At 37.4% G+C, this 16,048-nt stretch overlaps 1 protein-coding gene across 1 annotated transcript; it reads right to left on the reverse strand.

Annotated features, from left to right (window-relative positions):
* Positions 1-7,036: 7,036 nt before the first annotated feature.
* Positions 7,037-7,951, reverse strand: cdk5r1a (cyclin dependent kinase 5, regulatory subunit 1a (p35); the record flags this gene model as incomplete). The annotated part of the gene is made up of 1 exon (XM_081360027.1): positions 7,037-7,951. One exon carries the CDS (start codon positions 7,949-7,951, stop codon positions 7,037-7,039), a length of 915 nt encoding a protein of 304 aa, XP_081216153.1.
* Between the last annotated feature and the right edge of the window lie 8,097 nt (positions 7,952-16,048).

Consider the following 16,048-nt stretch of genomic DNA (forward strand, 5'->3'; position numbering starts at 1 on the left):
CAGTGTTCACTCTTCTTTTTCTTCTTCTTTTTCTATGGCGGTTGGCAACCAGCTTTTTGCCAGTGTTCACTCTGCAACAAACATTCACCCTTTTCTTGATAAATTAGCAATTAGGGGTCATCATCTGAAATTAATTATCACAAGTACAACTCTATCACAGTTGGAGCTCCAAGAGAGTCTGATAATTAGCATGCATGACAGAATATTACAGGTATTCAATTATAGCAACAAAAAAAAAGACAATTAAAAAAAAAAAAAGACAAAGATCTATTTTGCACGATGCAATCCAGAAAATAAAACAAATGTTTTGATAGACTTCTCTGTACTGAATCCAGAGTGTGGCCAGCCACCTTCTTGCTCGGTTTTTTTGTGTATGTCAATTTAGAGCGCAGCAAGGTCTTCTAATTTGCTTAAATATGGTAGACATCAAATTGCATATGGCCTCAAAATAAAGCTAAAATATGACATTCTCATAAATGTTTGATAAATGTGTCTGAACATTTCTTAAATGACAGTAAAATTCAACTTTGCCATGGCTTATTCTTCTCTCAGTGGTGTTTCGACATTCTGGAATGAGGGAAAAAAAATCCAACGGTGCAACTTGAGTGTAATGATAATGGAAACTATGCTGATAATCTGTGGTAAAATGCAGGCAGAGCTTGTCACATCCAAGGTTTTCTGTTATTGATCACAGTCTGTCTCTCAATTACTGTCAGACAAAATTGTATAAACAACTGTGGGAACTCAAGCCTCAGAGAAACAGACCCCTGCAGCCTGTGATAGAGTGTGCAATGAAAATGAATTCCTTTCACACCTCATCTATTTTCTCTTGATAATCTGGTGCTTTAGGATAATTGTGTTGAAAGGCTAGTGAATCCATAATATTATTTTGTGTGTGTTCAAAAGTCATGGCTGTATATGGACAATTATACAAAGCGTTTAGCATGTTAATTTAAATAAACTAAGTTGTTTTGAAGATTTAAACAGAATAACAAGGACAGAATAATTAGAAAATGTTAATTACAGACAATATTACCAAGCCCTAAAGTCTTGCAGGGACACACATTTTCCTCTAGTAATTTATCGGTTCAGTAATTCAGAATTGACTACAGCATTGAGTAATGAGAAAAAAATTATTTCATTATGAGGACTCATTTTTCCATAAATCTCTCCAAAAGAACCTCTACATGCAAAAACTTATCTTTTCAGAGACTGTATCTGTCTCACTGACACTAAACACAGACAGAGACCGAGTTTGAATGGAATTGAAACGTTGTTGATTGATAGATTGAATCAGATTTGACAATGAAGGTGCATTGTGGTATTATATAAATATATTACAGTCTAGCAAATAGATCTGCTATTAGACATGATCACATTTCTGATTATTTTAGGCATACCACGCCCGTCAGTATAGAGAACACATTGCAGTTTTCTATTGAGGCTGCAACACATGCAGTTTGAGTGCCACCTGCTGGCCACTTATTGCTTAATACACAAATTGTCAACACTCAACATTTAACAATAAATATGTTACATACATTCATATTATATGAAAATCATTTTTATGCTTAATAAAATACATTGTTAATACATGTAAAACTGAATTGTTCTACTTTCAAGATGATGAGTTTGCCATATGTCTATGCTGGATCTGCTGTGACAGTTATTGCTCCATGATTCTGTTGTGCGTATCTTTGATGTGTCTGCAGTTCCATCTGTGTTCTGCAGTGTGCACATGGTAGGAATATTTAGGAACAGCTGGATGTTTTGACAGTTGGCTTACAGTGTCCAAGCTATCGCCCCTCTATACCCTCATTCACTATTCCCTACATTGCTCCACTAATACAGTCCACTTGAAGGTGTAAATGAAAGTAAGTGAGTGAGTGAATTCGGATAGCCTACTTAGCAAACTGGCAGCTCCAGTAGTAGTGACAATATTTATCTTGAACTCTGTCATGGAAACTTGCATGTATAAACCATAGACTGTAAAAAATAGGTATAAACCTTAATTAAACAATGTAATAATCAAATAAAAATGGATAACTGTGATATTACACTGTTGCCACATTGGACCAGCGGTTTGGAAAATGGATGGATAACGTTAAATGATTCTGCTGCGGGCACCATATTCTGGTCAGATGCGGAAATTCATTTGACGCGCTACTCTCACAGTGCATTATGGGTATCCTCTAGCCGTTGAGCATACGTTGGTTGTTTACTTGTTGTTGCCGTGCATTGTGGGATTGAATGAGTGCACTCGATAACGTCCACTATGGTTTCAGACACCACTACAAATGTCTGTCCCCTCAAATAGTGCCCTGTTTAAGGGTATGGGGTAATATCAGACACAGCCTTAGTCTTGGGTAGCCAGACCTTTCAGACTGAAGACAGAAGGTCTGGACTCCATAGCTTTCATTGACCAAGGACCGCCCAGAGGCCTTGAAAAGTAAAGCAACCAATCACAGTTCTTTTGGTTCCACAGCACATCATGTTTAGGGGCATGAAAATGTAACGTCGATGTCCCTACACACAGACCGGTGTGTAAAACTCTTGGACATGTTTAGTCCGCAAACTTCACATAGTTTTGAAAATCCAGCATTTAGTTGATACTGGTAAGCGCTATTTGTCACAGTTCTTCCATAAGGGGGTTTGGCATCACAACCATAGATGTGTATATATGTGGATGCCACATTTGACCACTCCAAACAGGTCGCGCACCCGCCATCTTGGAACGGTCAGTGTGTCATCACTCACAGTAAGAATCAATGATGCCACAACATCGCGCAGCTTCTGGTTGTGAAACCGCCGAGATTTAAATTCCAGAAGAAATGGGATAACCTTTCACAGGTGAGATTGTGTTGGTTTGTGTTTTTATGTATTCTATATTACAGGTATTTAATGGTACTTTTTTAATGTTTTTACTTTTACCATAATAACTTTTTAATGTCGTGTTAGTAGATGTTGATAATCATACATGCGTTTAACTACGGCTGCAGACCGTAAAACACAACTCGCTCTCGATTGTTCACGGACCGGCTGTGACTGTTCCTATACGGTGAACGGCTTATGTATAGTGACCCATAGAAACAGTGGCTAATAAGGCATCTATGTACAGGTATATATATCTATGGTCACATCACCTTTGTTTCCAGGCGGACCATTTAAGAACACAACACACATATCTCCTGGAAATCCTGTAGAATTCAACCAATCAGATGACGACTTTGAAACTCCTGAAGTGTTTCCAATTTTGTGTGCCACATTTAGCCAGCAGTCCGTGGGCGTGACGTCTGAGGCTGAGACTAGTAAACAGTAGGCCTGATCATTTTGTAGTAGTAGCACAGAAACTGCACACTTCACCTTTAACTTGTCCATTGTATTAACTTAATTTCATGCTTACAGGTAAGCCACAGTAAATATTTTGCAATTGTGCAAACCCTCTGGTGCTCTTCGGTCATTTCTGACCGGAAAAGTTCTGTTTTGAATTTCACAGCTTCATTGGAATGGTACGAAACTTGGTGACTTTTATGACATTTGGAATGTGAACACAAAAAATAATTGAGGGCATTATTCGAGCAGGCTAAGCAGTCGTAAAAAAAAAAATAGTCACACTTGTGTTCTTCAGTCAAAAATCAGAGAATTTAGATAATCAGCGTTGTCATAAATTCAGAGAATTTTTGTGTGTACAATCTACAAATCGGCCACGATAACAGTGCTACACCCAAATAAGGAGCACCAGAGGGTTAAGGCCGTTTTACATGGTATGCAATAACCGCAAATTCCTAGTTCTACAGGTAGCAGAGCAGAGGTGGCACTGTATATATAGCATATACAAGCAGTAACAAGAGTTCAGATTACTCACGGTTAGGTTTTTGTCATGGTTTTAGGATCATACTTTTGGTACGGTTCGGTATGTGCTATGTTCAGGGAAAAATACTGTCAAATGAAAATAAAAATAAATAAAAAATAAATAATAAAACTACAAGCAATAGCACAAATAAAATAAACAGTGCTTTTCAGGTTTTTCAGGTATCTAACAATAGTTTTTAGGTACAGAAACTGAATAAAGTAATCAAATGTGAAATAACTTTGCATAATCTTCACTGTATAAATTAAATAAAAAATAATCATTATTAAAGTTACAAAAGCTTTTCAGTCAAGAGCAGAGAGTGATTTCCTTGTCTTTTGTTCCTTGAAATATAATTTGCACAAGAGTATATGTGTGTGTGCACGAGAAATGAATTATGTTGAGCATGTAGATCAGGCATAAAACAGAAAACAAAGACACATAATCAATGTTTTTGCTTGCAAATGCACATTTTTATATAAAGTAGATAGAAGAGTTGCCCAAAGTCATTGCACAAACTCATATTCATACACACCCATATAACAGATTGCTTCTTTAAATATATCATAGATACACATTTTTGTTTCATTTTGATCAACAAAATTCACACAACGTGAAACATAAGGAAAAGAGAAATTCATATTTCAGTCTCTTTGTTGCTATACAGTTTTTTTCTTGTTGAAGATTGTTACATCAACCACAAAAAATGTATGAAACATAATAACACAATTTTGCCTCTTTTATTAGGCTATCTATGACAAGAACAAAGTAGCTGTATAGCCCTCCTTCAAACCTTTACTGTGACAGTCAGTTATCATCACATCCAGTAACCCATTCTACCAATGGAGCCATTTGTTGTAGTAGCATCAACGCATGTACAGTCTTTTTTGCCCTATATGTACAAAACATCACTACATTCAGCTAACCAATGAGAAGGCTCTTGTCATGGGTAAAACGTGATCTTTGCATTATTAGCACCAGTGTTTTATCAGAATGAGGCCAGACACAAAATATGGGGGATAAATGTGAATGCGTTGTCATCAGAAAATGATCAGAAATATAAATAATCCCATAGAAACAGAAAGAAAAACCGATTTAACAGACAAAAGACAAATAAATGGATTTAAAGACTGTAGTCTGTTAGCTTTTGTCTGTCATTGATCTTTAAACTTCAGTTGTGCATATTGCTAAACGTAGTGCAGTCAGGTCACAGACGACCTGCCATCTAAATTGACTTGATCAGTTTGTGTGTATCCAGGTAACTAATCTTAGTATCTTACATGTCATCATTTGTATAATGAAAAACTGCTGTACTTTTTTTTTTATAGAGGCGTCTTAAGACTCTCAAAAATCTATTTAAGCGCCTCTTTGTAAATGTTAATATTACACATGTGAACTGCTTTAAAGTCTCCCTCTTTAATCACTGTTGATCATCTTTAACAAAAACTGTGCTTGTCTTCAAGTCACATATTAAGCTTGAATAGTGAGCAATGTATGGAGAAACGCTGATGAATATGTATCTCTCGTTCACAGGAAGGACAGCACCTCGTTCTCAAGATGATTACTAATTACATCACTTCAAAACGACTCATCAGCAACATATCTACAGTTAACACTGGTTTGCAATGTGTCATAACATGTAAAATTGTGCATAAATCAAAGCAGGCTTCTCAAATTTTGCGAGACAGCATACAAATACAGAAAAGAAAATAACAAAGAAGCTTGTTGAGCAAAATTAACATTTTTGTGAGTTCTTTTAAACTTAAAACTGTGACAACATTATAGGTTATTTTGCACGTGACCCTAGCACTCTTTTGTTTCGCACCATCTTTTAGAGCTTTTGTCTGATATGTATTTAAGGGCATTTTGTGTTTTTAAAATAACTGTTTTTGTTTTTATGCATAATTATTATGAAAATAGTACTCCAGACCTATAATGGACTGGAAGCAATGGCAAGTTTCTAATAATAAAAGCAATATTTTCTTTCTTTTTTAAACAAAATATTTGTAACATTGAATGTCCCCTGCTCAAGTCTTTCCATAATGTCTCTTCTCCTTTGCTCCTTATAAAATATCCCCTTTCCTAATGAGAAGGCTACACAAGCTTAGTGTACTTCTGGCTGACTTTCAGAACTTTTATGGCACATCATTTTTGGAACACTGTCCAAAAGAACATCATACTAAAAATTGTGACCATCAAATCATAAAACAAAGATCTTTTAAAAGGTGTGTGGTTGGTCAAGAAGCATGCATTAACACCCGTATAAGAACATACAGCACTTGCTGTTGAAAATACATAAAATATCTACCTCTCTATTTGTTTGTTTCCCGTTAGAGATTTCGGTTCTTTTCACGATGTCAATAGGTAGCGCAACATGGAAAACTGTCTCCTTCTTGAGGTGAAAGATTCTGTTCTGTTGGAAGCAGTGCAGTCGGTTCTTAGTCACAAATCATTTTAGCTCATATATCATCATCTATTTCCTTAATATAGAATGTCATTAACAACAACAACTGGTGTACGTTTGTACAGACCACCTCATGAAATGGCCTTGAACCTGCAGCAGTTTAAGACCCAGACCTTCTTGAAGGCCACTAAGATATGCTAAACAAACATAACATGTTGAAAAAGTAATGCCATGCAAGAGCAGCAGTTCATGGTCCTCATATATCTGTGTAGGATTTATGTGAATGTAAAGTCAAACTAGAGTCTTTGGTTTGTATAATTTTGAAAGTGTTGCAAACTTGGCTCTCGTTTTTAACTAATACTAAGCTGTAAGAATACAGCCCAAGCTGAGCTTTTCTCTTATTGTGAGTCAAGAAGCATTTTTATTGGGACTCATAAAAACTGCTGCTCATGTTTGTGTTTGGATGGAATCACTTGGAAAGGTCAACATGCTGCCCATTCGGGAATATCCTGCAGTTGATTCACTGACCTCAGAAACGCCACACGGCCAGTCAAAGAACACGTTGTTGGCTGGCAAGGTGTTGTCCTGCATCTTGGTCAGACCTTAAGGGTTTAGAATGGCTGATCCAATCGCATTCATTGCTACAAATAAGCTTCAAAATCTATGCTTTTTAATACTAATAATAACACTAAAGTTTTTGTTTTTTAAAAAAAACTTATTTTTTTTCTGCGCACAAAACCTTTTTACGCACAGTTTTTCCTGTTTATGCACAAACGGCTCACTTATCGATCCAGGCCGATAAGTAGCCGGCTGTCCTCCTCTTTTTGAATTTCGTTTTTCAGGTCAGCGAAAACCTGCGTGAAGTAATGCGGGTCAGAGTTAAGCTGGAGCATTTTGCTACTCATGCGGTTGATGATCGCCAGACTGCGATTCCAAAAGGCATCCTTATCCGTCTCCACCAGGAAGGGCTTGAGCGGGTAGGAAATCTCGTTTCCCATGTAGGAGTAGGACAGGTAGAGGCAGGTGAGCAGCTCGGCCTGCAGCTCGCGTTCGCTGGACACCTCGCCCGAAATGACCTCGCGGCAGAGCATATAGAGGAAGACCACGTTAGCTGGGGTGATGAAGCCCTGGTCCTGCCAACCTTGCAGCAGAAGGGACCGGTCCACGCTGCGCAGCCACAGAACAGGGTCGGCGGGGGAGAGGCGCTTCAGTCGGTAGCAGCGTCGGCACAGGAACTCGCCCAGACTTCTCAGAAGCTCGCTGGTGGAAGCCTGCACGATCACTCTTTTGGGTGTGCCAGCGTTGGTTGCTTGACCCACCGATCCAGTGATCGAGGTCCTCTTCGCGGTGGAGGCCACATTGGCCGTAGTTTTCGATGTGGGTATGGAGCTCACGGTCGGCTCCTGCGTTAAGCCGGAGAGATTGGCACAGGACTGGGACTTCTTCAGGTTTTGGCTGTTGAGGGTGCCCACGCTCTCTTCATCTTGACTGTCGCCCGACGCCAGCTTCTTAGAGCCTTTCCTCTTGGCCGAAGCCGCCACAATGCGCTTCCACGGCAGGATATTGATGAGCGACTGCCGTTTCAGGCTCTTGTCCTTGGCGTTTTTACTGTTTTGCACAGCTGTATAATTGGGTGGTATTTCATCAAACAGGCCTGCCTTTCGGTAGCTCGGGGAGACTGAGAGAACAGTTCCCATTTTGCCTTGATTATTACAGGGTCTTTTGATAGGGAATCTGTCCATAAAAGAAATAAATAAATATGAATGTTTAGTGATACAATAGTATTTCATCTAAATAAGCAATGATTTTGATGAAACCACCATCACCATTTAAACACAACATACACACATGCAAAACATAAGCATTTCTCTCTATATATGCTATATTCTATAATATATGTATAGAAAACCAAATTTTAAAATCGTAAAATTGTTTTTTTTTTTATTATCGATTCACTGTTTTAATCAACTGAAGCCCTGGTATCCGATTCACCAGAAGATTCAGCAGAATATGCGAAAGCATCCATCTTAGCTTCAAAATGGAAGGCTAGAATGTAAACACATTCATTCCCAATTCATATCCATTTGCAAGGAAAAATCCCTCTCAGTACGTGTTGGAAATGTGAATAATGAATATTTCTACATTTAAGCTTTAAGTCGTTTATGACCTCATGATTTATAAAGCTGTTCGAAATATTTAGTGGGTCAACACGAGGTAATGAGAACATCACGCTTCAGACAAAATTATGTCGTAAATCAAGATAGCATCTTTATAATGACTGGCTCGTGTCGACAGTACAATTGAGTTTTTCACATTTTGTGAATTATTAAGAGCGAACCCTTTAAAAGCGTTTTTGAAATTAAGTTCATTTGATTCAATATGGGTTATAAACATACATGTTGGTTACCTGCTAATCAATGCGTCTTCCTCGCGGTGATAAACGTAGATATAGAAGAAGAAGAATCGGTAAATGTAGAAAAATCCGTCGATTATCCCGTTTTTCTCAGAGTGTCGCACTGTGAAACGTGCTCGTCGTTGTCCAAGGTGCTGAAAGGGGGACGTCAGCGATGAAATAATGCTTCTACGTAAAGCAAATATGCAGGGTGTTCAGGATTCTCCGGTTGCTAAGGTTACTTCCCAGGATGCACGCCACGTCTTCCCAAATAAACCCTCAATGGCAATTCTGTCGTGTCCCTTTCATCACAATAAATCTCGGGTCTGTTTCACATCTGCCAGCCTGTGATCTTGTTGAACTGCGCAGGCGGGTGAACAGACTAGGTTTGAATATAACTGGAAAAGCTTAAAAATAAAAGTCCGTGTCAGACTAATCCTTAAGTAAATGCGATGAATTGCGTTCATTGACCGCTGTTTATTTATATTTTAGAGAGAGAAAGGCACTGGTCTCTCTTGGTGATGCTGAATCTCAGATGGGTGGGAACTTGGCAGTGGCTGAGCTCCCTCTAGTTATCAGTCCATACCGTCCATCATTTGAAATCGCTCACCACAACACCAGCATCTTTTATAGCGATTCCTAAGCTTGACCATAAGGTCGTCTACCTTTCATGGTCAAGCTATAGGAATCGCTATAATTTAACTTCACACGCCCCGTCTTTACATGAAATGCCAGCTGTTGGCAGATTACAATCTTTAATCAACATCCAGAGAGTGTGGAAAGTCTCACACACTGAACGCTCGAGACAGATTAACTTCAATCCTGATGTGCAGTAATGTCGCCGAGGCTTTGTAGTCCTCAGTGTGGCGCAGACATGAATGGGCAACCCCACCCCCCCTGATCTCTCTCTCTCACACCCACTCACACACTCTCTCAATCTCTCATGCTTATCCAATCATCCTGATCGGACTTTTTAATAGTTTAAAAAGCAATAGTTTTTATGCCAATCTGAACGTTTTGCAGTTTCACTCTTTTGCGTTAATATAAGCTAATCAAGTCATTGATGAAACAGCACTTCGGATCAAATTAAGACAGGGTATCCGCGGGGTCTTGAAAAGTATTAAAAGGTGATAAATCAATTTTGGGAAAATTAAGACCCTTAAAAAGTCTTATCACGGCTTTATAAAGTCTTAAATTTTGAAAGTATTTTTTCTGAATTAGCTGTCCAACAGTTTGAATCCCAAAAACATCGTAAAAGTGTGTGAATTTAGTCATTTAAAAAAAAAAAAAACGAACAGGTAGGCCTACATAAAAAACTAGGCTATTGTGGGTGCGTTCGTAAATTGCCTCTGAGAGCACCAGAGCGGGCAACCAGAAATGCCCGACGTCCCGGGACTATGAAGGTAAAACAGTAGCAAAACTCGAGAGCTTGCTAATTTGAATGTGAGAACTTGTAAAATTAATATTTGTATTTGTAAGTTGAAATTTATACTTGCAGCTCTGATGTGAAAAGCTGCATCTATCGATTTGCACACACAGACAATACTCAGAACACCTGTGTTTTGAATTCGAAGTTGCAGATTAATAGTTACAAATGTGTAAAGTGTCATTTACATAAACAAAATGACAGGCACAATTGTGTACTACACATTTATCTTTGTGCTTTAGTTCAGTTTCGTTGTACAACCACAAGTCGGCACTCACAACCTCTCATATCTGGCAGTACAACTTCAAATCCTAGCGCTTTGACTTTTGCTACTCTTTTTGCGATATGCCTGTAGCAAAACTCACTCGTGCACTTGTAAATGCAGACTTGCGAGAGCAGAGTCGGGGGCGGGGCTGGGGTCGGAATGAAGTCATTTTATTGGTCGATGCCTCACCAATGAACAGAATATGAACGCAACGCGTTTAATTGAGACAGTGGTATTAAAAGACCAAAAAGGAAACACCATAAAGCATAGCCTATACAGAAAAAAATTGAGCACAGAATATGAACGCAACGCGTTTAATTGAGACAGTGGTATTAAAAGACCAAAAAGGAAACACCATAAAGCATAGCCTATACAGAAAAAAATTGAGCACAGAATATGAACGCAACGCGTTTAATTGTACGTTTTCCTCGAAACCCAAGAAAACGCTTAATGAGGCTTAATGGACTAACAGTTATAAAATAAAAATTAAAAACAATAAAAAAAACACATAATTTGTTACTTTATTAATAAAACACTAGGCAGCAAGTTTATTTGCACTGAACACACATTTGCTTATATATATATATATATATATATATATATATATATATAAATGAAGAGTTCAGATGCTCATATATTTAAATTCAATAATTTCACTTAAATGGCAGTGAAGATTACCTATTAATTATCATTTAAGTGAAATTACTGAACTTAAATATACAAGCTTGATAAAAATGATCATTCTATAAGAAAATTTCAAATGGCATTTAGAGGCTTTTGCATCTGAACTCTTCATATATATATATATATATATATATATATATATATATATATATATATATATATATATATATATATACATATATATATATATATATGTGTGTGTGTGTGTGTGTGTGTGTGTGTGTGTGTGTGTGCCAATTCCATTGCAATATGAAAATGCACCTAAATTATCTGATAAGAATGTAAAATGTATACCTTAATATGCAATGTAAGTCGCTTTGGAAAAATGTAAATGTTTTAAATATTCACCCTAGCCTAACTGTTGGACACACAAAACTCTTTTACAGTCTATATGGTATATATACCATATATAGGGCATATATATATATGGCATACGTCATATGTTTTACGTCATATTCTGTGCTCATCTGCTTTTCTGTAGTATGCATTAGCATTGTGCCTACTGAGTTTGATAATTTCGTTTATTTATTTTAATATCAGTCTAATGCATTAAGCCATGTTAGTGTTTCAGTGCACGCGGGTTTCGTGACATCATCGAACTCCCATTTCATTGGCTAGGTGCCAACCAATAAAACGGCTCCTTTGACCCCCCCTTCTCCCGCCCCCCTTTCCCTCTCACCGCCTCTGAGTTTCAAGTGCACAAGTTAGCTTTGCACCTGATATGTCGCGAAAAGAGTAGCAAAAGTCAAGGCGCGAAATTTGAAATTGCAGTGACAGATTTGAGAAGCTGCAAGTGCTTAATTGAGGAAGTACCGCGAATGTGAACGTAAGATTAAACGCAAAATATATATTACAAGTTTGTGTCTGTCGTTGTATTTCTGTGAATGGCATTTTACACATTTGTGTCTACTTGTCTGCAGCTTCAGATTCAGAATACAGGTTTGTGATTATTGTTTGCGAGTGCAAATTTCAACATTCAACTTCAGATTTTTATTTTACAGGTTTTCACATTGGAGCTGTGAGTGTAAATGTTCATGTACAAGTACGAATATTTATTGTACAAGTTCTCAAATTCACATTTACATGCTCTCGAGTTTTGCTACTGTTTTACCTTCATACGGGGCTATTGTGTTTTCCAGTCGGGCTACCAAAATGCATAACCAGCCTGCCCGACGGGCTATCTGAAATAGTGTTCGCTTCAGTCTTGTAATCAGATTCAGCGCGTTCTTCGTCTTCAATCCGAAGCGGCGCCGAGCACGTCAGAAACAGAGAGGACAGGCCAGGGTGTGTGTGTGTGTGTGTGTGTGTGTGTGAGTGTGTGTTCATCTGAGTCTCATTGGTCTGCTGCGGTGCTCGTCAATGTCAGAATATTGAGATGACCAATCAAATCAAAGTAGGCGGGCTTTATGTTCACTAGAAGCTGCAGAGCGCGAATTTGAGCAGAGCGACTCGACGCTTCAGTTTACGGTCAAGAGCGAGATAAGATGTAAGTAACGTTAGCTAAACTAAACATTTCATATTTGACAGCTTTTTTAGGTCATAAATGTGAAACAAATGACAAAAATAATCAGGCAAATGAATATACTTTTGTCGAATTTCGCCATTTGGAACTGAAAATAGGCCTATGTAACGTGACTAATAATTAGTTTACTGTCATTGTGAGGGGACAGTAGCATTAACAAAGCCGTTTTCATCATAGGCACAAGATTAATAATGAATGTGTACATGTTGAGAATTAATATACAATTTGTAGCCTTCAGTAAATTAAAAAAGTTCAGCTTTAGGTAACAGGGAGAAGAGATGGCAAGATGAGGAGACTGAGAGAAAAAGAAAGAGTGATGGATAAGAAGTGAGAGCAGGTATCATCTACTGCCTGCTGACATGGTTTTAAAGCTATTTCTGATCCTTTTTTGGCCTTTAAACTTCTTGAAATGGACATATCCGAGAAATAAAAAAAATAAACCCCCTAATAACCTTAAATGTATGACCTCTTTGATTATAAAGCCCTGCCCTGTATTAGGAATAAGATCAATAATGAATGTGTACATATTGTGAATGAATTCAATAAACTTAGTTAGACTACCTAGCTTTCCTAGTAGTTTTCAGTAAATTAATGCATCTGAGAACATGATTCATAAATCAACCTATCAGTTGACCCTTTGTTTACTTTTTTCACTGACAGACAAAAATGAAAAGCCTCTATCGGTCAAAGCTCAGCTTTAGGAGGGGAAGAGACAGAGCAAGAGGAAAACAAAGAGAATAGGAGTGTGATGCTGATGAGGAGAGAAAAATAATCAGCTGCCCCTGCACTTACATGGTTTTAAAGCTGTTGTTATCCAATTTTTTTTGCCCTTCAAAACATCTTAAAATGCACATATGTAGATCAGAGAAATCAAAATTTTCTCAGGGAATTACCAGCGATTTTGAAATTTTGCGAGCCCTGCAATGTACGCTCTGGCGGTCCCATTGCGTATTACGTATTACGTAGTGCGTATAGTCTTTATCACAAACTAAAACTGTTAAGTTAAAAGTATCACTGATGTAAATGGTTACAGCTTGAAGTGGCGGTGAGGTATTAAAAAATATTGAGAAGGTCTTGAAAAAGTCTTGAAAAGGTATTAAAATTAATTTCAAGATTCCTGCATATACCCTGTAAGATGTGGGCTAAGGTAAAAAGACACGCAGACAAATATACAAAGTCTAAACATCCTTGTTAAAACAGCTGTTTGTGTGTGTGTGTGTGTGTGTGTGAAAACATCATTATAATCATATCAGAACGTTTACACCTACAATGACACTGAAAAAGTGATAGGCCTATATTTCAGAGAAGAAGAAAAAAAAAACTTGGAATAATTTGTTGCATAAGTTTGCACACCCCTGACCTAACACTTAATTAAAGTAGGCTACCCTTTTTTTATTATCAGCACTCAAGTCCGTTTGGATAGGAGTCTATCAGCTTGGCACATCTTGACTTGGGAATATTATCCCACCCTTCTTTGCAAAAACTTTCCAAATCTGTTACATTGCAAGGGCATCTCATATACACAGCCATCATCAGATTTTCTAGGATTCAGGTCTGGGCTCTGGCTTTTCTCTCTGTATTCTCATCAATTTTGAAGGAACACCCTGTTCATGATAATGCCACTGTTGTGCCATATTTCACCGCTTGTGGATGACTGTCTTCACGGTGTTCCAAAGATATCTAATGCCTTGGAATTTTTTTTTTAGCCCTCATCTGAGTGATACCTTTCAACAATAGGATGGGGCCCTTTGTGGCCCAAGAACAACCAAGAACATGTCATAAAAACCTTACAAAAACAGCTGAGATTTATTTGGAAATATTCAGAGTTATTTCAGGTGAAGACAGGTGTGTAGGCTACATCTATCTATCTATCTATCTATCTATCTATCTATCTATCTATCTATCTATCTATCTATCTATCTATCTATCTATCTATCTATCTATCTATCTATCTATTTATCCATCCATCCATCCATCCATCCATCCATCCATCCATCATGTTGATGATGGCATAATGTAAGTGAATTCTCCAAAATTAGTTATTTACAGCTTTCAAGACAGCTTACATGAAATGTCAATGGCCAGGCTATTAAAGGGATTGTTCACCCCAAAATGAAAATTGTGTCATCATTTACTCACCCTCATGTTGTTTCAAACCTGTATGAGTTTCTTTCTTCAGTTGAAGCCAAAAGAAGATATTTTACAGTTTTTCTCAGTCGCTTTGGTGCATTTCTCACATCACTATTTACATTTGCACAACAGTTAATGCAGTTCTCAAAACAATTAGTACAAACTGCAAAACCTAGTTGATAACCTGCAAAAGTGTGTCACTTGCTCAAAATTGATAGCTCATTCCTCAAAATCAAGTATTCATGTCAATGTCATCAAGATTAAAAGTCCTGACACCATTGTTTATGAACAAGATAGTCAAATGGCTTTGTCATGTTTTCATTATGACAGTTTACTCTGTAAATGTTTTCCATTGCAAAAAAGTCAGATCTTGGTGACACTACCTGAAAATGCTCAATACAGCACTAAATACTATTTGCACAGCAATTTGAAAAATACAGTAAAGTTACACATTATTGTATTTAGTGAGGTAACTGAGTACAAGACACTGAATATGTATGTTTCACATTTTTACTGCATATGCTCTTTGCAATTCTAATTTGTTCACAGCATTGTGCAAAAGAAAAAATACACCATTATTTACAACAAACATAAACTCCCTTTGGGTAGAGCTGTGCACAACTGTAAACAATATTGCAGTAGCCTACATATTGGAAACTGAACATACAACATACATAGTACTGTAATCATTCATGCGCATCCAGACGTTCCTCATCAGTGAAAGCTGAGATTCACCTGAGAGAAATTGTTCAGTTTAGGAGATTTTTTTTTAGAAAAAAAAAAAAGATTTAAAAAAAATTGTAAAATTTGCTTGACAGATTTTGACAACTAGTTCAACATTTTTGTATGTAATGACTCAAGCAATGAAATGAGGACTGTTAGTTTTATATGGAATGACTATTCAGCATTCACAAGTATAGTTAATTTTGACTGACATGACATAAGCAAATGATAATGTTATAAAACAGCAGAGAGTTGTATGAAAGCAATTGATGCATGTCCAAAAGCATTTGCAATTTGTTGGAAGGAATGAGAAACTGCTACTATGCTGTGCATAAATGACTAAATGTTGTGGAGGTTGAACTAACTGTTGTGCAAATGTAAATAGTGATGTGAGAAATGCACCAAAGCGACTGAGAAAAACTGTAAAGAATGTTGACTGCACCTACTGACTTCCATAGTATGTTTTTCCTACTATGACGCAGTTCCTACCTCAGCTATCTGGTTACCAACGTTCTTTAAAATTTCTTCTTTTGTGAAACTCATACAGGTTTGGAACAACATGAGGGTGAGAATATGATGGCAAAGTTTTCATTTTTAGGTGAACTATCCCTTTAACTCCTCGAGTGAGTCATACACCCTACTGTCTCTGCGA

Source organism: Scardinius erythrophthalmus (genome assembly GCF_964197995.2).
Source record: "Scardinius erythrophthalmus genome assembly, chromosome: 1".
In the NCBI taxonomy this organism is placed as follows: Eukaryota; Metazoa; Chordata; class Actinopteri; order Cypriniformes; family Leuciscidae; genus Scardinius; species Scardinius erythrophthalmus.